Raw genomic sequence first — 22172 nt, 5'->3', positions numbered from 1 at the left:
GCCATCCACGCCAAAGACGTGTTTGACGTGTTTTTGTTTTTATTAGTGCAGCGCGTAGTTCAAAGACTTCCCCAGCCTGTGACATGTTATCAGGTCCCTAGCCTCAAAGTCAAGCCGACAACACGTTATCAAACACATACCGCAGCTGTTGTTTTGAAATGAGCCGGAGGAAAAACAGAAAACAGAGAAACGCGCTTCCTTGTTGCAGAGAGGAGAAACGCCATTGAAACGCCCCTCGGCGTGCTGCACGAGCTGGTCGGCTTGCTGCAGGGCAGCGGACATCGATCAGTTGTTCGCGGTAGTCAAACCCGTGACCAACATGATCGATCCTGGTCCCTGGACCCCGTTCCTGTGTCCCAGCCCGAAAGAGACGAGACGGAGTCACAACTGTGTGAGGAGGAGAACAGCAGCCTCGCCACAGAAATGGCTTTCACACAGAGCCAAGCAGCACGGCCACTTTCCTGTCGAGGGCGAGGAAGACTGGACTCCAATGCGACAGGACCCGGATGATCTCGCGGTAAGGAGTGTGTGTGTGTGTGTGTGTGTGTGTGTGTGTGTGTGTGTGTGTGTGTGTGTGTGTGTGTGTGAGAGAGACTACACTGATCTCTGCATTCTATTCTATGATCACACTCACTCACACTGAGTAAACTGTATTGTTGAATGTAAAAAAAGCACTTCATGTATATATACTAGGGGTGTCACAATATATCGTCCCACGAAATTTCGCGATAGTAAAACGTCACGATATGTATCGTTGAGATGAAATCTCATATCTTGAAAAAAAAAAAAAAAAAAAAAAAAAACATTTTTTTTTTTTTTTCAAAAATAGACAAAGAAACGTCTTTGTTTGTTGAAGTTCAATGTGTGGAAAGTAGTTCAGTTGAACAAGTCTCTGAAGAGACACATGAGAAGTTATACAGGAGAGAAACCATTCAATTGAGTTTCTGGCAAAACTGTTTACTTGACAGGAAAAACTGAAGATGCATAAAAAATAGACTAAGAAAAGTCTTGTTGTTTGAGTTTGAAGAAAAGCTGAAGATGCATAATGAGAATTTATACTGCTGAGAAACCTTTTAGTTCAAAGTAAATCTAAGTGACGGTGTAACTCATTCTATTTCAAGATAAGCCTTATCTCCAATCTCATGTTTTTTCTAGTTGTTATTGTAATAACAATTTCCCACAACAGCATGTTTTGTATTTGTGCATTTCAAATAAAATACTACTTTTCCAGTCATATATTGTCATTATTCAAGTTTAAAAAAATATTGTTAAAATCGTATCGTATCGTATCGTTATCGTGAACCCAGTATCGTGATACGTATCGTATCGTGAACTGAGTGTATCGTGACACCCCTAATATATACTGTATATATATATATATATTTTTTTTTTTTGTCATTTGTGTCATAACGAATAATATTTACATGTCTGAAAATAAAAGAATTGAGAGCGAGTTCTGCCTGAGATTGTGTCTTTTACAAAAATGGCCTTTTCTGCTGTTTCTCTTCTCAGAGAGACCTTTTTGGTGAAAACAGGGTGTATATAAATGGCTATAAGTAGAGTACAGAACATGCTAAAAGCTCACTTTTTTTTCCCTGGTGAACCCAGAGACGTACATCTTCATTTTGAGGTATTGCAAATCACTTTGGTGCTAATAGATAATTTACTGTGGGTCTTGAAAGATGACCAACAATTATGAAAATCTTTGGCCTGTGCTAAATATAGGCAGTCCTAAACTGGCCATGAATGAGTTAACATGATTTTAAAAATTATTTTGTCAGCATTTAATATTAAATTAGCAGTTAATATGGTCATGTGGCCATTGAATACTTGAAACTGGTGAGCGACACCAGACAATTGGACTCGAGTCATAGGGACTCGGACTCGAGTCGACTCGAGTCGCAAATTTGACGACTTCCGACTCGACTCGGACTTGGAAGGTAAATACTTGAAACTCGACTCGGACTTGTGACAAGATCAGCCGAGTGCACCAGCTGGGCGTACGCCTAGGTTTACACGCTACGTCCGATGTAGAACTCAAAGTTACACTAATAATTTTATGACTAGTGCACCCTGTATGCGCTGCGTCTGTGTATGGAGCAGGCGTAAAAGTTACACCCAAATGCGTAGCTACTCACTGACAGCTGTCTCATCTTGATCTGCGCGTGATGCGGCCGGAATCTTCTCCAAAAATATCGATCGATATGTGCTGTAAATAGACGCATCAGCAATGTAATGCAGTGTAATGTAATCAGCGTCTTGGTACAAGGCTAATGCGTCGGAAGATCTTTCAATTTCTTCCTGACTTCGTCAACTGCCCGCAGTGCGCAGTCTGCCATCGCATTCAGTACTGATTGCACTTGTGATCAAACTGCTTGTGTTGGCGCTGTTAAATTGAGCTGTGAGAACGTTTCTATCCTTTGAATACAACTCTATAAGTTTGAGCTGAGTTGGAGCTGTCTGTCAGCTGTCTGGAGCTCGTCTGAGAGAAGTGTGTTGCTTGGCAACAAGCACGTATTAACGTGAACGCGCACGTCCGCAGCCTAAATAATCTCTGCCTTGTCATTTTTTCTAACCTGTGACTCGACTTGACATAACCTATGACTCGACTCGAAACTTGACTTGAAATAACATTGTGACTTGACTTGACTTGACTTGCCGACAAAAGGAAAGACTTGGGACTTGCTTGAGACTCGGGACCAATTGACTTGAGACTCACTTGGGACTCGGATCAGAGGGACTTGGACAATTGTCTGAGCGACACCCTAAACTCAAGGAAAGTGTTTACTGAGGTAATAAATCACTACTGTAATGTTTTTGTTTTGTGTAAATAAATTATCCACCAGTTGGTGAGGTCAAAGAGAGAAGTTGTCCCTCTCTTCCTGCCACTCTACACAATATACCAGTAGCCTATTTCCCATGAATTACCTAGGCTGTCTAATTTGTGGTAAATTGTGCCAGATAACTAGTAACCATTGTAAACTGCTTCTTTTTCAATTGTTTCAAAATCACAAAGTTCTTCATAGATCTAGCCTCTTACTTTTGCTCTCAAAGTGCACCAGATTTATGCATTTTACTGTCAAATGTACACAATTTTCTAAAAGTCGGGGGGGCACAGCCCCCCCTGGGCCCCTCTAGCAGACCAGAATTTCATTTGAGAAATCTGGTCACCTTATCCTTGGGTAAACTGCCCACTCATGTTCCCGAAAACATTGCCTCCCAAGCCTGTGCTATCTCGGGGAAACAAACTGATACTGTCCTCTGGAATGTCCAGGGAGCAAAGCCGAAAAGATTAGTGATCCCTGGACCCTCAGAGACTGCCTCTTATCACCCGGAAATTAGCTCAGCCACGGGCTGGCCTGCATTAGCTAGTATACCCCCTGTTAGCACTAGCACTGATCAACCATGGATTGTTGTGAGAGGTGGAAAGAAGAGTTTTGCTCCTCCACCACTGATGTCCCTACAGCTGGTAAACAGATTTCAACCGCTATTGGGTAGCCCTGTATCGACTGCCGATATGGATATTGGACCGGCCCATCGGCTATCCGACAACCTAGGTAGCCCCAAAGCTAGGAGGCTATCAAGAGCTAGCAGGCCACAGCCTCAAAGGCTATCAAGAGCTAGCAGGCCGCAGCCCCCTATAACATCCTTGCTCATCGGAGACTCGGATATTAAACACATTGGGATTAAAAACAATACCGCTACACTCTGTTTCCCTGATGAGATGATCTGTGACATAACAGAGAAAATTCCTGAAATCCTGTCTACTCACAGCTCCCTAAACAAGATTACCCTGCATATAGGAGCCAACGACATTCTGAAACAGCAATCAGAAACACTCAAACGTGACTTCCTGGACCTACTGAAGCTCCTAGCCTCACTCGATATTGAGGCATTTATCAGTGGCCCCCTGCCCCCCAATGGATACAAAGTCAATAAGTTCACCAGGTCCCTAAGCTTAAGCATGTGGCTTTCAACTGTCTGCCCTCAGTATAATGTGAAATATATTGACAACTTCAATCTCTTCTGGGATCGAAGCCATCTCTACAATCGTAATGGTCGACTCAACAGAGATGGCACAAGGCTGTTTACTGCCAATCTTATCTACAACATCAATCACCCAACATCTGATAACTCCACGGCCAGGAATGAGCCCCCCCCCCTCTCCACTATCTCCAACCCTCGCCGCGAGGTCACATTGCCAGTCGACACGTCTCATCAACAACAATCCCTGTTGCCACAACTCGAGGCCAGCCGACTAGACGAAATATCCTCTGCCATGCAGGCGATATCAGCCCATCCCCCCCCCCCCTTCGGAGCCTCTACTCCCCCCCGCCAACTCCCAGCTCATCAACAACAAACCATGACGTCTTCCTTCCGGGATGAAGTGGAGGACGCTGCCCCCCCCTCCTCCTCTCCTGCCCTCTGCTCTATCTTATCCCATTCCCCCCCCCCCTTCGCGGCCCCTACACCCCTCCGCGATCTCCCAGTTCATCAACTACCAACCATGACGTCTTCCTTACAGGAAGCGGAGGACGCTGCCCCCTCCCCCTCCTCTCCTCCTCTCTGCTTCCAGGATGAAGTGGAGGGCACTGCCCCCCCCTCCCCCTCGCCTCTTCTCTCCCCCCCCCCCCTTCCAGGCCTCTACACCCCTCCGCAAACTCCCAGTTCACCAACAACCAACCATGACATCTTCCTTCCAGGATGAAGCGGAGGACGCTGTCCTTTCCTCTACCTCTTTGCTCCTCCACCTCTCCCCACCCCCCTCCCCCATTCCATTCCCCAGCAGGATGAACGAACTGATAAGCTTTGGACTGTCTATGATCCCCCAGTCCCCCTGTCCATCTAAGCCCCCTCGTTCTACCCTCCCGACCCTGAACCTGGCCCCTCGACCGTCCCCTCCCTCACATGCCCTCCAGCCCTCTCCCATACTGCCATGCCCCACGCCCCCCCGACCTACCCCCGACCCACCACTCCTGACCCCGAACCTGGCCCCCCCACAGCCCCCTTCCTTACATCCCCCTCAACCTACCTGCTCCCCGCCCCCCCCACCCACCCTCTCTCTGCCATCCCCCACACCCCCTCGACCCACCACTGCCGACCCCGAACCTGGCCCCCCGACCGTCCCCTCCCTCACATGCCCTCCAGCCCTCTCCCATACTGCCATGCCCCACGCCCCCCTGACCCACCCCCGACCCAGCACTCCAAACCCCGAACCTGGCCCCCCCACAATCCCCTCCCTCACATCCCCCTCAACCTACCTGCTCCCCGCCCCCCACCCACCCTCTCTCCGCCATCCCCCACACCCCCTCGACCCCGAGTCGGCAGAGTCGGCTGTGGTTGCAGTCCCCCAAGAGTCGACGCGCCCCACCCCCGCCCGTCCAAGACCCCCCCCAATCTGCCCCCCCCTCTGTGGTCCAAGTCCCCAAGCGTCGACCAGCCCGACGCCAGACCCCTCCATCCCGGCCTGTCCCCATAGAAACAAGGTCCCACAGCCTTATAAAGGAACTGCGCCAGCACACACTAGAAGTGGAACTGGCTGCGATAAACCACTATTGGTCTATCGATCCAATGCTTCGATACCAGTCTTGATTTCATACAGACGTAATACTTTCCCCCCAACACGATCTGTTTCTAAATCAGACTTAATCTCCATTCCCCTTGTGAAGCAAACGATACAAGTTCCAGGCTCTAAAAATATTAAAGCCGCACTCCTTAATGTTAGGTCGCTGTCAAATAAATCTCTCCTCATCAGTGATCTGATTACCAGTCATAATCTGGATTTAATGTTCCTCACCGAAACCTGGCTCGATATGAACAACAGAGTGGCTGTTCTGTCCGAATCAGCACCGCCTAATTATAGCTTCATTGACACTCCCAGAGCTGATAAGAGGGGGGGGGGGGGGGAGTAGCGATTGTCTTTTCTGATATGTTTCAATGTAAGCAGGTAACATTTGGAGACTTTCCATCGTTTGAATACCTTGCTGCTATTCTGAAATGCTCAACCACTGTGTTACTGCTGAATATCTATAGACCACCAAAATACTCAGCCAGCTTTCTCGTTGAATTTGCTGATCTACTCTCCTTAATTTTCATGGAACATGACTGTATATCTATTGCTGGGGATTTCAATATTCATATTGATAACCCAACGGATAATTTTGCCAAAGAACTGAATATCTTACTTGATACTTTTGATCTGTCTCAACATGTTTCAGGGCCTACTCACAACCGAGGCCATACCCTGGATTTAGTTATTACTAGGGGCTTCAAGTCCTCTTCTGTGTCGACTATTGATGTTGCGTTGTCTGACCATCTTTGCATCTTTTTTGAAATGGAAATCTCCCCTGAGATCATTAATAGGTCACAAACCGTTAAAAGACGAGACATTAATGCAGGCACCAGCGCGCTGTTTATGGAGACATTTTCTTTATCTCCTCCCACATCAGCTTCTGTCAATGAGATTCTTGATAACTTCAATTCAACAATTCTGAATACTATTGATAGTGTGGCGCCTGTTAGGTTAAAATTGCTGTCTGGCAAAATTAAAGCACCCTGGCGAAATTCTGCATCCGTTAGATGCAAAAAGAAAGATTGCAGGAAAGCTGAGCGTAAATGGCGGAAAACTAATCTTCACATTCACTATGATATTTACAAAGAAAGCCTTCACTCCCTACAACCTCGAACTGAAAAGGTCGAGACAATCGTTATTTTCCGAGATAATTAACAAAAATGTGAACAATGCACGCACTCTATTTGCCACAGTTGATAGACTGACTAATCCGCCTCTCTGTGTAGCACCTGAATTCCTCTCTACTGTCAAATGTAATGAGTTTGCTGCCTTTTTTACGGATAAAATTATTAATATCAGGCAGGCTATTAGTGGCTCCACACCAAGAAATGCTGTGACATCATCCTACCCGCAGATCCCTAGTTCGATAAATTTGTCCCAGTTCAGCGTTATCGACCACGACATCTTAGAGGAAACTGTGCAAGGCCTTAAATCATCTTCGTGCTGTCTCGATACCCTTCCAACAAGCTTTTTTAAAAGCGTTTATAACTGTCTGTCGTCGGACCTATTGCAAATAGTTAATAGATCCCTTGTGACCGGCACTTTTCCTGAGTCCCTGAAAACTGCAGTTATTAAACCCCTACTAAAAAGCGTAGCCTTGATGCATCGGTAATCAGTAACTACAGACCAATATCTAATCTCCCCTTTATAGCCAAAATAATTGAAAAGGTTGTTTACCTACAACTCAATAGATTCCTAACCTCAAATGATCTCCTAGATAAACTCCAATCAGGCTTTCGCCCCCATCACAGCACTGAAACCGCGCTTACTAAAGTCATAAATGACATCAGAATGAACACAGACTCAGGCAAAAATTTGATTCTAGTGCTACTGGATCTTAGCGCTGCATTTGACACTGTTGTAGAGCTGTCACGATTCCTCGAGTACCTCGAATAACTCGAATAATTAAATTGATCGAGGCCAAAATGATTCGCCTCGACACGCATCTGAGTAATAGAAGAGAGTGGGTAAAATAGAAATTCCGACGGAACCTTAAGGCAACACGCGAGAGCGCGTTACGTCAGTATGTCACTCTACCTGAAAACATCAACAAACGGGTCCACCCGAAAATGTGGCTACACTTTCCCAAGATAGACTCAGACAACACTGGTTGCAACATTTGTGATGTGAATTGCAAAGCTGGCCAGGGAAACACCTCAAACTTGAGGAAGCATGGTCAAACACAAGATATATTTACAGTAGCTAAATGCTGAAGACTGTAACGTATTACTAGATAGGCTGAGGGTGAATGAAGCAGGCAGCGCACCGCAGGTAACGTTAGCAGCACTTCCTCAGCTGTAACGTTGAGAGAGGCATCGACTACAACATCAGGTAACGTTATTTAATTAGCTAGCGTTAGCTGGATAAGTTGTTTCACTGCCGTTGTAGTTGTTAGATAACGGGGCTTTTCACTGTCTTCACAACGTCTGCAAAACAGAGATCGTTAACGTTAACGCGTTAACGCTAATGTTGCTGCAGTAATTGTCAAGGGTTTAACAGAAAGTATTTCCTCAGCCTGTATAGTAGCTATCAACATGAAATAAAAAGCATTTGACAGCTTAAACCCGTGGCTTTTTATTTGGAAGGGTTACATTTGCCGTAATCTTTATTAACATTTCTTAAAATGCATTAGAATATTTTTATTTTTATTTTTTTGGGTTAAAGATCTTTTTTTTTTAATTAACATTAGAGCAAATATAATACGAAAAGCCAAAGGGTTAAGCTCTCAAATGCTTTTTATTTTTATGTTTCTATGTACTACAGAGCCTGAGATATGAAGGCTTTAGTGAATACCGACCGCTCTCTCTGAGAAGTTTGGACCGTTTTCTGTGAGAAATACAAAGCTCAACCTATTAACGTTAGCGGCTAATTTAACAGCGTTTGTGTGTGTGTGTGTGTGTGTGTGTGTGTGTGTGTGTGTGTGTGTGTGTGTGTGTGTGTGTGTGTGTGTGTGTGTGTGTGTGTGTGTGTGTGATCACACTAGCCTGTTGGTGTGTGAGAGAGAAAGAGAGAGTGAGTGTGTGTGAGAGAGAAAGAGTGTGTGTGTCATGCAGCTGTAAGGTAAATGAAGGATGTAAACTAGCTAGTAAGCCATTCATTCATATTATTTAACGGTTGCTGTACACTGGAAGAACTCAAACGTCAGGTTGAAAAGATGAATGGTGCCACTGCCAGTTCTATGCAATTTAAAAATAAAAATGTTGTTTTTTCTAAGAAAGAAACTAATGTAGTTGTTTATTTGAAGAGATTTATCTTATTTTTTGGTGTATATTTACGATAAGCCTTTGAAAACACAAAAAAGGGTTCTTATCCGATTACTCGATTAATCGATGGATTATTCGGTAGAATACTCGATTACTAAAAGAATCGATAGTTGCAGCTCTACACTGTTGACCACTCAATTTTATTGGACAGACTGGAAAACTGGGTTGGGCTATCGGGTACGGTCCTCCAGTGGTTCAAGTCCTATCTTCAAGACAGGAAGTACTTCGTCTCCATTGGCAATTACACATCTGACCTAACTAGGATGACTTGTGGGGTGCCTCAAGGATCCATTATGGGGCCCGTTCTCTTCAACCTTTATATGCTCCCTCTAGGCCTAATTATGCAAAAAAACAAAGTAGCCTATCATAACTATGCAGACGACACTCAGTTGTATATAACTCTTTCCTCAGCTGACTATGCCCCCATAGAATCATTGTGCCAGTACATTATCAAATAAATAACTGGATGTGCCAGAATTTCCTACAGTTAAACAAAGACAAAACTGAGGTGATCGTGTTTGGCCCCAAAGAACAAAGGCTTAAAATCACTGTACGCCTTGAGTCTCTATCCCTGAAGCCTAAGGATCAAGTCAAAAATCTTGGAGTTATTATTGATTCCGATCTCAACTTTAACTCCCACATTAAGTCAATTAGAAAATCTGCTTTTTATCATCTTAAAAATATAGCAAGAATTAGGGGATACATGTCCAGACAGGATCTAGAAAAACTAATTCACGCCTTCATTTATAGTAGGTTAGACTACTGCAATAGCCTTTTTTCTGGTCTCTCCAAAAAAGAACTTAGGCAACTTCAACTCATTCAGAATGCTGCTGCTAGAGTTCTAACGAAGACTAAGAAAGCTGATCATATCACTCCAGTTCTTAAGTCCTTACACTGGTTGCCAGTGTGTCAGAGAATAGATTTTAAAATACTGTTATTAGTCTATAAATCACTTAAAGGACGGCTTTCCCGTGGGGAATATGAATATATATTAAATCTCACGCCCCTAAGGTTTTCGAATCCGTTGAAATTTTTGAAATTGGTTGTTCACTGCCTGACCTATCAACCATCTCTCACATTATTTCCATGACGCTCTGATGCAAAACGCGTCGGGGCGACAAGTCCAGCCTTGCGGAAGTCGAGCACCTATGAACTACAGTGTTGTGGGCCTGTGCCGCAATGGTCCCGCCTCTAGAGGTCCTCCACGCCCCTTCAGAGGTCTTGAAGAAAAACAAAAGGCAGCCATCTTTTTCCACCGCCTAGCCTACGGTAGCTAATATTAGCTTCCCATAGCTCCTTGCAAAGAGACCATATCTCGGGAACGGAAGCACGTACAGACACGGGACTGGCGGCATTGGAAAGCTCGTCAAATTTTACATCTAGTAGTAGTAGTCCAGGCATTTTACGCAAATATGTGGGTCAACCTCACACTAATTGCAACAAAACCAAACTCAACTGATTTTGTATCCTCAATATGTCCTCAATGAAGGAAAAAAAGTGTTAAGGAAATGTGTGAAGGGAAAGTTTTGAAAATTACCTAAATATGATGGTAGCCTATGGAAGCCTATGGAAGCCTTTTTTTTTTTTTTTAAATGTGCCATAAATCTCATCACTTATATGCTGTATGTGTTTTTTGCTTCAAGGAGAAAAAAATAAATAAATAAAATAAAATAAAATAAAATGTTAAAAAATAAATAAAAAAACGTTTTTGGTTGCATCATATGGGTCATTTTCAAAAATTTCCCTTCATACATTTCCTTAACACTTTTTTTCCTTCATTGAGGACATATTGAGGATACAAAATCAGTTGAGTTTGGTTTTGTTGCAATTAGTGTGAGGTCAAGTGACATTTTTACTGGACTATAGGTGCGTTGAAGTAACAAAATCAACGCTGAGCAATGTACCCGTTTTTACGCATTTTTAAATGAAATAGTTACAACATCAGATGCGCGTAACTCCTTGGAAAATGCCTTAAAATGCATGAATTTTTTTTTATGAAGACATCTCCCGACATACTTCGGTTTAAATTTGGTGCAATTTTATTTTTGATTTTTTCTTGTTCTACTAAATGTTTTTATGTCGAAGCCTTCTTCTTCTTTGACTTTTATGGCGGTTGGCAAGCATATATGTGCATTACCGCCACCTACTGGAGTTTGATATCAGCCAAATGCCCGAGGGGTGGGCGTGGAAACGAAGGCCACGCGAGCCTAGTGCATTGTGGGAAATGTAGGATTTCGGGTCCCCGCACCCGCCCCTCCCCTCCACCCACCCCCCCCCCCCCCCACCCCCCCCCCCCCCCACCCCCCCCACACACACACACACACACACACACACACACACACACAGAGTGGATTTCGGTTGATATCTCTGGCAGTGAACAACCAATTTCAAAAATTTCAACGGATTCGAAAACCTTAGGGGCGTGAGATTTAATTCATCATTCATATTCCCCACGGGAAAGCCGTCCTTTAATGGCCTAGGCCCAAAATACATAGCTGAATTGCTCCCACGCTACGAACCGTCTAGAACTCTTAGGTCAACAGGGTCCAGCTTATTATATTAACTGTCCCTAGGATCAAATCAAATCACGGGAAGGCTGCATTTACCCACTATGCTTCTGCTAGCTGGAACAAATTGCCTGAAGACCTCAGATCTGCCCCAACCTTACTTACTTTTAAAAATAGACTAAAGACTTTTATGTTTACCGTCGCTTTTAACTGCTGACAGCTACTATGCAAACCCAATGAGTCCTCTATAAGTTTTAGCTCTTTCTGCAACTGCTGCGCCTGTTGCTTACTGCACTTTTTATACTCTTTTTTTTTAGTTTTGTTGTGATGCTTTTAAATGTCCATTTTATTTCTTCTTTTCGTTTATTTTCCTGTCTTAATGAAGTTGCTTAATGCACTTTTTATACTCTTTTTTTTTTTAAGTGTTGTTGTGATGCTTTTAAATGTCCATTTTACTCTCTTCTTTTCTTTTCTTTTCTTTTCCTGTCAACCATTTTATGTGAAGCACTTTGAATTGCCTCTGTGTATGAAATGTGCTATACAAATAAACTTGACTTGACTTGACTTGAATTAGCAGCAGTCACAGATACACAGCTCTCATTGATGAGCTCAGAGAGCAGAGGGAAATCCGCTAATGTTATGCTGAGCTCACATGAATAAATTCACAACATTTCGTGGCAAATAATAATATCCGTACAGAGATGGGAAAAGTACCCACATTCTGTACTTAAGTAGAAGTACAGTTACTTGTATAAAACACGACTCTGGTAAAAGTAGAAGTACCGATTCAACTATTTACTTAAGTAAAAGTAAAAAAAGTACAGGCTATGAAATGTACTCGAAGAGTAAAAATAAAAAGTATTTTTACCGGATGTTTCTGTGCAAAGCTAACTGAACCTCACGTCATATTAATAATATAATTTCAAGACTATTGAACTTAAAATATCCCCTACAAACATGTTTTTATACATCTTAAAACTCTTTGATTAACTCATTCATGGCCAGTTTAGGACTGCCAATATTTAGCACAGGCCAAAGATTTTCATAATTGTTGGTTATCTTTCAAGACCCACAGTAAATTATCTATTAGCACCAAAGTGATTTGCAATACCTCAAAATGAAGATGTACGTCTCTGGTTTCACCAGGGGAAAAAAGTGAGCTTTTAGCATGTTCTGTACTCTACTTATAGCCATTTATATACACCCTGTTTTCACCAAAAAGGTCTCTCTGAGAAGAGAAATTGCAGAAAATGGCATTTTTGTAAATCACACAATCTCAGGCAGAACTCGCTCTCAATTCTTTTATTTTGAACTGTATTGACATCAGACATGTAAATATTATTCGTTATGACACAAATGACAAAAAAGAAATATATATATATATATATATATATATATATATATATATATATATACATGAAGTGCTTTTTTTACATTCAACAATACAGTTTACTCAGTGTGAGTGAGTGTGATCATAGAATAGAATGCAGAGATCAGTGTAGTCTCTCTCTCACACACACACACACACACACACACACTCCTTACCGCGAGATCATCCGGGTCCTGTCGCATTGGAATCCAGTCTTCCTCGCCCTCGACAGGAAAGTGGCCGTGCTGCTTGGCTCTGTGTGAAAGCCATTTCTGTGGCGAGGCTGCTGTTCTCCTCCTCCTCACACAGTTGGGACTGGGCTGGGCTGGGACACAGGAACGGGGTCCAGGGACCAGGATCGATCATGTTGGTCACGGGTTTGACTACCGCGAACGATCGATGTCCGCTGCCCTGCAGCAAGCCGATCAGCTCGTGCAGCGCGCCGAGGGGTGTTTCAATGGCGTTTCTCCTCTGCACAAGGAAGCGCGTTTCTCTGTTTTCTGTTTTTGCTCCTGCTCATTTCAAAACAACAGCTGCGGTATGTGTTTGATAACGTGTTGTCGGCTTGACTTTGAGGCTAGGGACCTGATAACATGTCACAGGCTGGGGAAGTGTTTGAACTACGCGCTGCACTAATAAAAACAAAAACACGTCAAACACGTCATTGGCCCTCTGGGCTATTCCTGATAACACGTCAAAGACGTCTTTGGCCATGAATGAGTTAATAATGTGTGCTGTGGTTTTTCCACAAAAACAGTCAAATTATCCCATTAAAATCCTTAAAATGACATCTATTCCTCCCTCATTAATATTTCCAGGATATATGAATATGCAAATAGTTAATCACAAAGGTTTAACTGTTGGATACAAGGTGTCTCCTACTTTATTGAAGCCTCTGGAGCACATACACTGAGATTCAAAAACACAAGACAAGATGTAACTATCCTTTGTGCAAGAACTATGCCCTGTGCTTGTGCTTGTCCTGTGTTTTTTTTCTCTAGTGTCAGTGTGCCGTGAACTCAAGCTGACAAGCTGTTTTTTTGCTTCCCTCACGTTAGAAAGTAGGCTATTCACTTAAAGCTCCTCTAGCAATGGTAATTATTGAATAATGAAATAAAAAAATGCCTGCAAGTTGCAGCCGCTGCCTTTCGGAGATGAAGTGCTAAATGACAACATATGCACATATTCCATGCACAAAGTGTGACTGTGTCGTCACAGTTTACACGGCGACGGAAAGGGTAGTGTTATCAGAGAATTCAACTCTGGTTTCACTTTTTTGCGTTTTCAAGACCCAATAACGCCGTTGTCATGTAAAATGAAGGCCCAAACGCAACAAAAGTTTGAAGGTTTATGCAGGGAGTTTTGTTGTGGGCCTAAAAGGCTAATCCATCCTCCTGTGTGTGTGTGTGTGTGTGTGTGTGTGTGTGTGTGTGTGTGTGTGTGTGTGTGTGTGTGTGTGTTAGGGTTGGGTATTGGCAAAGATCTCACGATACGATATGTATCACGATACTTGGGTCACGATACGATTGTATCACGATATATTGCGATGCGATACATATTGCGATATATTGCGATATTCTACAGAATTTACTCAAAATTAAATAATAGAGCTAAAGATACAACACACTGTGTACCACCCAGGTAGTGTAATAATATGTACATCACTTTATACTGATAAGTTAGTGGACAAATTTAGTCAAAACTACTGAGTGTTGAGTGTTACTGAATGCATGGATATGGGAAATATCGATACAGTATCGATTAGGGGTGATACACCAGATGCAGAGGCCTGGCATGGCATGGCCTGCAAAAAAATAAGAAATAAAAATAAAAATAATAATAATAATAATATCGCGATACTTGGCGTCCAGGTATCGATACAGTATCGGGAAATAAAATATCGCGACATATTGCCGTATCGATTATATTGCCCAGCCCTAGTGTGTGTGTGTGTGTGTGTGTGTGTGTGTGTGTGTGAGTGCGCTTATGCGCCGTTTACCTTCAGAAACTTGTATGCTGCGAACACACCCACTCCGATGGCGTACAGGGGCATCAGGGTGAACACGTAGCCCTTGTTGCCTTTGGATTGGAATTTGTCGCTCTTCATCTCTTGCTCCATCATCATCTTCATCTGCTGCATGCCCTCGATGCTCTGGGCCGAGCCGGGAGCGTTCATGCCGACGGGCTGGCCTCGCACCGCGCCCGGACCTGCCGACACAAAACAGAACCACAACCAGTGATCGGGTGGGTGAGGACATGTTCAGGAAAAATCACCCAAATACTGTGCGGCACCTTGCTAGACCAACAGAGTGCTGGAACAATTAGGCTAGTCAATTAGTCAGTCTACAGAAAAGTCATTCATCATCAAGTCAAAAACAAACATTTACTGGCATTTCATTATAAAATGAATATTTTATTTTTTTCTGCACAAGACTTTTGTCTCTAGTTAAACATTGACTTGGGATGGGCGTTTCTCATTATTTCTGACATTTTAAAGAATAAATGATTGACAATTAAATCAATGGTTAATTGCAGCCCTAGATCTCAATATATGGTGAGTGCCTGTAAAAAGACAAATACACCAACAATTTTGTCAGTCACTTTTTTTTTATTGCTGTACATTTTCATTTCATTTCATTTATTTAATGTGACTCATTGACCATGATCACATGGTATGGAGCACAAACAAAACATACAAAAACAATATACAATGGGACACGGCATGGCTAGTGCATGTCATTTAAACAGAGGCAGGACATTCTTCAAAAAAGCACCTAGTTTACACATAACTTTTGGTCTGTCTGTTTGTAGTAGTAAGATCAGTTTAAACATAGATGGGCGAGTTAAATAATATCTGGGTAAATAGAACTCTCTGAAATTCAAAATAATTGCATTCTTGCATTCAAACAAAATATGATACTCGTCTCCCACACAGTTGTCACTACAGAGGTTACAGATCCTCATACTTCTATGCAGTCCTTTATAACTGCCAACAGCCTTGGGGATTCTGGTGTTATTAACCCTGAACCCTCTCAATAGTCAACAAGTGAAGAAAGTGAAGTCTGGTCCGTTCCTTGTTGGTATGAAAGCAGTAACGAAGGACGATGGAATTTTCAGTAATTCACACGAAGTAGGAAAGTTCATTAAAAAGAAAGTGGGAATGGTTAAATCTGTCAGGGTTACTAGAAGTGGAATGGTAATCATAGCTTGTGTGTCGAAGGCTCAGGGTTTGAAAGTCATTGATATAAAAAACTATACATATTGTAGGTTAGAGTGTTTTGCTCTTGGAAAAGAGCCCATGAAAAAGGGAGTGGTGAGTGGTGTTCCACTTGAGGTTGACGTGGACACGTTTGAGGATGTAGACGGTGTGTTTGAGGCAAGACAATTGACAATGTTTGTAGAAGGTAAGAAGGAGAACAGTCTGTCTGTCTGTTTGACTTTTAAAGCAGAAGTTCCTGAAAGAGTCTTTGTAGATTGTGTGAGCTATAGGGTGAGGCCGTTTGAGAGAGCGCCTCTTCGGTGCTTTTGTTGTCAAGGATATGGTCATGTAGCTGCAGTGTGCAGAAGAGATAAAATATGTGGGCGATGTGGGAAAGATGAATGCGAAGTTGAGGGGTGTAAAGGGCAGGTTAAATGCCTGCATTGTGGGGGGTCGCATCATGCAGGGTCAAAACAGTGTCCAAAAAGGATTAGAGAGGTGAAAGTGAACAAGGTAAGAGAAGAGAAAGGAATATCTTATGCTGAGGCAGTTACAAGTATGGAAAGGAAACATGAGATAGTGGAAATACGAAAGGAACAGGAGAAGAGTGATGCTGGTGAATCTGGAAACAATTTTTGTGTGGACAAGAAAGCCTTTTTGGCTTTGATGGTGATCAACTGTGCTCTGGAGATAGAAAGCAATCAGAGAGGATCAAGATGGTGGTGGACGCTGCCAGGAAATTTTTGGATATTGAGGACATTTCGGGAGATGACTTGACAAAAACGCTGAATGAAGCGTTCGCTTCGGCCTAGACGACTGGTCTGGGCCACAGTATGGATATTGGGGTGAATGGGCGCATTTTGGTTGGACACTTTTTATTGATATTGTATTTGCACTATAGTTTTAGCAATATAGGTGGCGGTAATGCACCATTTAAGGATGCCAACTGCCATAAAACTCCATAGAAGAAGAAGAAGAAGCTTCAACCAGTCAGAGCTGCTACACTGCTGTGGGGTAGGACAAGCCACAATCATCCAGAATCTGTTTGACCTGCACCACCCACAGCGACGCATAGACGCCAGAATTGTGCAAATCAAGCAGGCAGTTATACATCATACAGCTAGGTTTGTTCTCCTTGCCTTCAATGAACCTTGTCCAGTAGCCGATCATTCTTTTTTTGACAGTGACACAGAGTGGGTATCTCCCCAGCTCCCCATAGTCCATATTGTTACACGTTGTCATTTTAACTTTCAAAATGTACTTAATAAATCTGAGGTGTAGCTTCTCCAATATATCAATTTTTTCAAACACCCAAGCTTCACACGAATACAACATAACTGGTAAAACCAACTTGTCAAAAAGGTCCAGTGTGATATCTACAGATAAATCATATTTTCTACATTTAGAAAAAAGGGAAAACATAGCACGAGAGGCTTGCTTATGCAGCTCCTCAATGGCAATCTTAAATTATCCATTTTCCCACACCACAGTTTAATGGGTGGCACAATTAATCATTTCTGGCTTTAGAAGTATAAAAGATTAGTTGAAGGCAATGGTCTAGCCTGACTCCGCCAGATGGGGGCGGCATTGTTCCACAAATTGTGAAACAAATGTGAACGAACTTACATCCATCTGGCAGCGTCAGGTTAGCAATGGTCACGATTACAGAGTAAATCCATATCATGTTTTTTTTTTACATTTTAAAGGGGTTGAATTCAGCTTTAATGGTACAAAAACCCTTCTATCACGTCTTTTATGTTTCAATTAGTCAGTTGAAGTGCAAAAACAAACTGGGCAGTCTGTTGTTGGGGGGGGGGGGGGGGTGCATAAACACAAACAAGTTAGCTGACATGACAGCTCTGCTTTCAAGCCACACCATGGTTAACGATAGCCTGTAACTTAAACCATTACCCTTTCTGTTGTAGCGATGGTCAAAGCCCCGGGTCTCCTTCGTCCCTGTGCCCCCGCCGACACCAAACATCCTGGGCAGGACGACGAATGTGAACAGCACCGCCGTGAAAGCCACCACGACTTGTTGTGATGTTGACAAAACCATCATCCTACAAACAAACAAAACCCTCCAACAACAACTCAACCCGCTGAAAGATCTGAAAGTCTGAACGGTGGTGTGAACTGCCTGTCAGGGCGCTGAACGCTTTGCGGTGGGAACCTCTATGTTTACAAGCAAACTAGTCAAACAAACAGACGTTAATTTGGCTTGACTGCGGAAATACGGTTCACTTCCTGAGCTCGCGCAACACAGCTTCTTCTCTCATTAGAACACAGGTCAACAATGCGCGCCATTGCCCCCTACTGTTAGGAGGAAAATATTCCTGATGTAAAAAGAAAATGGCACGAAATGATACAACAAAATTAACACAATTTACTGAACAAAAATATAAACACAACATTTTTGTTGCTTCCATTTTATATGGTCCGAGTTCATGTTATTTGGACTCTCTCCTTTTTAATAGGCTATAGCCGAATCGCTTGGTTTGACCAAAAGTAAAACTATTTTTTATTAACATTTTCTGAAATGTCTTCTGAAATGAATGGGGGATGAAATATCTAGCTATGCCGAACCCGGAAGAGCATGTGCCTTTGGCACCCTCTCTCTTTACTACAAAATGGATAGTTGAATTGATTTAAAAAAATCCAAACAAAGAAAATAACAAGACATGATACAACAAAATGAACACAATATCAAAAATATATAGACGTTTGTTTTTGCTCCCATTTTTCATGAGTTGAAATAAAAGATCTAAGACTTTTTCTAGGCACACGAAAGGCTTATTTCTCTCAAATTGTTTTCACAAATTTGTTTAAAGCCATGTTAGTGAGCACTTCTTCTTTGCCAATGCATCCACATGACTTAGCCTCACTCAGGCTCTTCTGATAGCTCCATCTGGATCAGGTCGTTTTACACTACAACAGACAGCAACACAGGCAGAAACACTGAACTTATTATTATATTTTATTATTTTATTATAAACCAAACATACAAAATAACATCTCCATCCTATTTGCTTTGCTCATAGTCTTCAACTAAACCCTAAATATCGCAGTATAAAATATATAAAACACATTTGAATCATATATGTATATATTTTTAATGACATTGCAATTCCAATACAAAACAGCAGAGGGTGCTGCAGCACCTGCAGCACCCCCACTTCCCTGGGTCAGACTGCGTGAGGCCTCTCTTGACACAGATACCCAACATTATGAGGTCAGACTGCATGAGGCCTCTCTGTGACGCGTGATTTCTAACCCCACATAGGATAAGCAATAACCACGCCCTGTGGCGCCGGGATTGGCCAGGAGCAACACTGGAGGGCACGCAGCCCAGCAATTTCATGAACCAACTGAATAGCTCTTGAGAACGGACAGCGATTTCGAGAGCTGACATTGAGAGCGGACATTGAAATGAATTATGGTCACCTACTTTCCTTAGCATAGTAGTAATAATAATAATAAGCATAATAATTGTAATCTACACAATGTACACAATCTACAAAAACATGCAATAATATAAACAGTGTTGTGTTCACGTTCATAGCTCATATAATATAATGTATCATATTGTTAATTTCAAGCTCAATTCTTACCCAGAGAAAAGGTACAGCACTGAAAATGTAACAAGCAATAGTTTTTTAAACATCTTTATTTTAAAAGATGAAAAACCCCAGGTGCTTTAGTCCCAAGCTTCAATGCTCCTGGCCAATCCTGGCGCCACAGGGTGTGGTTATTGCTTATCCTATGTGGGGTTAGAAATCACGCCTCTGTGACACAGATACCCAACATTATGAGGTCAGACTGCGTGAGGCCTCTTTCTGTGACACAGATACCCAACATTATGAAGTCAGACTGCGGCCTCTCTGTGACATAGATACACAACATTATGAGGTCAGACTGCGTGAGGCCTCTCTGTGACACAGATACACAACATTATGAGGTCAGACTGCGTGAGGCCTCTGTGACACAGATACACAACATTATGAGGTCAGACTGCGTGAGGCCTCTGTGACACAGATACACAACATTATGAGGTCAGACTGCAAGGGGAGACTGTGGCAGATCAGGGCTGCATCTCCCATAGGCTAGCATCTGCCACCGATCCACCATCCCTGCCTTTGTCCAAGCACAATGGCCCAATAATGCTGTGGGTTTACATTGTTGTTCTGAATGTTCTGATATGGTTCTGATGAGGGCTGACCCAGTTCAATTAAAAATGGCTTTTGGCTGAGGTGTGTTAGTAATAGAGGATTGGTCCAACAAAGCTTTCGTATATAGAAGAGTTACGACATCTCCATTCACTCCAATGGACCGTTTTTTTACTCTCAAGAGTTCCCGGAAGCAAGGTTCTGGATTAAGCAGCGCTGTCGAGTTGAAGCAAAATGGGCAGTTTGTGATGTACTTTGAAAGGATCCGACGTTTAAAGAATCAAATTGTACACTATTTGCTTTATTTTAGCATTCAAAAGTAGCGCAAGCCTCCTTCCTGGCTATTCATTGGCTACTGAGTCACGCATTTTGGAACTCCGCTGACACCACTCTCTTACTAGATTGCTCAGGACTGAACTACGGCTCTCTCAAATCAAGCAATCTGATTGGCTCACAGCTCTGTCCAACCGTTCAATACTGAGACAAAAGCGGAAATTCGGTGCCACTTGAAGGCTTATATTAACCCAGTCACAACAAAGATAACTTTAGAAAATCTCAATAGCATGAAGAGCATCTTATTAAGCTACATATTTCATTCACTAATTTATATTGACTTTCACAACAAAGTTCAGAGTCAGCTTATTTAGTACCATTTGCAGTAGGGCACACACACAATAGAAGTTATATAGCCTATTGTGTGACAAAAAGATGTGGCTTCTCCATCAGTCATTCTCAAGTCCTACCATTTAGTAAAGTGAAATATCTGAGGTACCTTATATACTGCAGAGGGAGTATAGTAATAATAGTAGTAGGCCTAGTAATAATAATAATAAATAGCCGCAAGCGGCAATGCGGGGTCCAAGCTTCCGTTGACTTGGGGGGGTATATGTCAGATAATATAGACACTGAATTGCTTTAGTCAGAGTTGATATGTGCACAAGTGTACCAAGTTTGTAGTAAGTAATATATTATGTAGTAAGTAATAGTAGCAGGGGTGGTGGTGGTGGTGAGCCAAATGGTGGCTGTCAAAGAGGCTCATTAGGCAATGGACTTTTTCCAGGTAAAATGTCATAATTTCAAATCCTAGGTTCCTGATAAGCCTAGATGTGTTAGCCATGAGTGGACAGCTTACTGAGGTGTTGCTTTTGTGGTGTTCTGAGTCCATTGGATGAAGATAGTGTGCTGCTTCTACACTTCTGATCATGGTTATAGATGTGCTCAGTGAGGAAAGGATTAAACAAACTGTTCCTGAATGGTGATCCAAGTAATTGGTTGTCACAATGAAAAGCCAATGTATTCTGTCCCCAGTAAATAAGTCAGATGATGTTTAGTGACACCTAGTGGTGAAGACACGGAAGTACTTAAACCTATGGAAAATTATCAGAGTCTCCATTTTGGCCATGAGGCAGAGCAGTGGAGAGATGAATCCACATCCTTCTTTGATTGCGCCCTTGATTCGGCACAATCAAAAGAAAGCTTCCACTAAATGCTCAAAACCTTGGATCTTGTGTCTAGTGTTTATTTGGAAGAAGTGTTTAACTCGCTGTCTAGGCCGTGTACACACATGTAACACATGGTGAGGGCAGAAGACAATGCTTTTGCAGTAGTGGTGGTGGTAGTCATAAACCTGTTCTGCATAAGCACAAGGCCATAATTTGAACCATTTGTCATTAATTAAATTCAAATCCTAACACTGTTACTAGGTAGCCTACTCCACATGGTACATTCATAGTGTCCTTGTATAGGTATGACAAGATGACTATTCAGGTTGTGTAAATCACCCTTCAAGTCAAACTGTTAGTGGCTTAATAGGTTATCAATTAACAAGTTACTTGTCTCTGTCATTCAGATGTTTTAAAAAGGTAACCTTGGGCACAGTGGACATCTACAAGGTGGCAATAAAATTGTAAGCTCAAGTTTGACTAAAGGATGTAATGCATAAAAAACTGGGACAAAAGACAGCAAAAGAGGGAGATATATGATTCAAACAATACGTTTTTATTGCAAACAATAGTTTGTATGAAATGAAAAACTTAAAGTAAAAATGAATGCATCAATCCATGTTGTCCTTGTGTGGGGCTGAGTCGGGGTTTCTGGAC

At 42.4% G+C, this 22172-nt stretch overlaps 1 protein-coding gene across 1 annotated transcript in view; it reads right to left on the bottom strand.

Moving 5' to 3' along the window:
* LOC310772272 (uncharacterized protein) overlaps positions 1-18023 on the bottom strand; it is a 48937-nt gene extending 30914 nt beyond the window's left edge. The window contains exons 1-2 of the mRNA XM_083632033.1: positions 17822-18023; positions 14711-14919 (exon numbers count right to left, since the gene is read on the bottom strand). Coding sequence (XP_083488159.1) covers positions 14711-14919; positions 17822-17969 — 357 coding nt within the window. The 5' untranslated portion in view covers positions 17970-18023. The remainder of the gene's footprint in view (positions 1-14710; positions 14920-17821) is intronic.
* Between the last annotated feature and the right edge of the window lie 4149 nt (positions 18024-22172).

The sequence above is a fragment of the Poromitra crassiceps genome (assembly GCF_964638095.1).
Source record: "Poromitra crassiceps genome assembly, chromosome: 2".
NCBI lineage: Eukaryota > Metazoa > Chordata > Actinopteri > Beryciformes > Melamphaidae > Poromitra > Poromitra crassiceps.
Note: the sequence above shows the minus strand (reverse complement) of the source record. Positions and strands in the feature narration are given on the sequence as shown.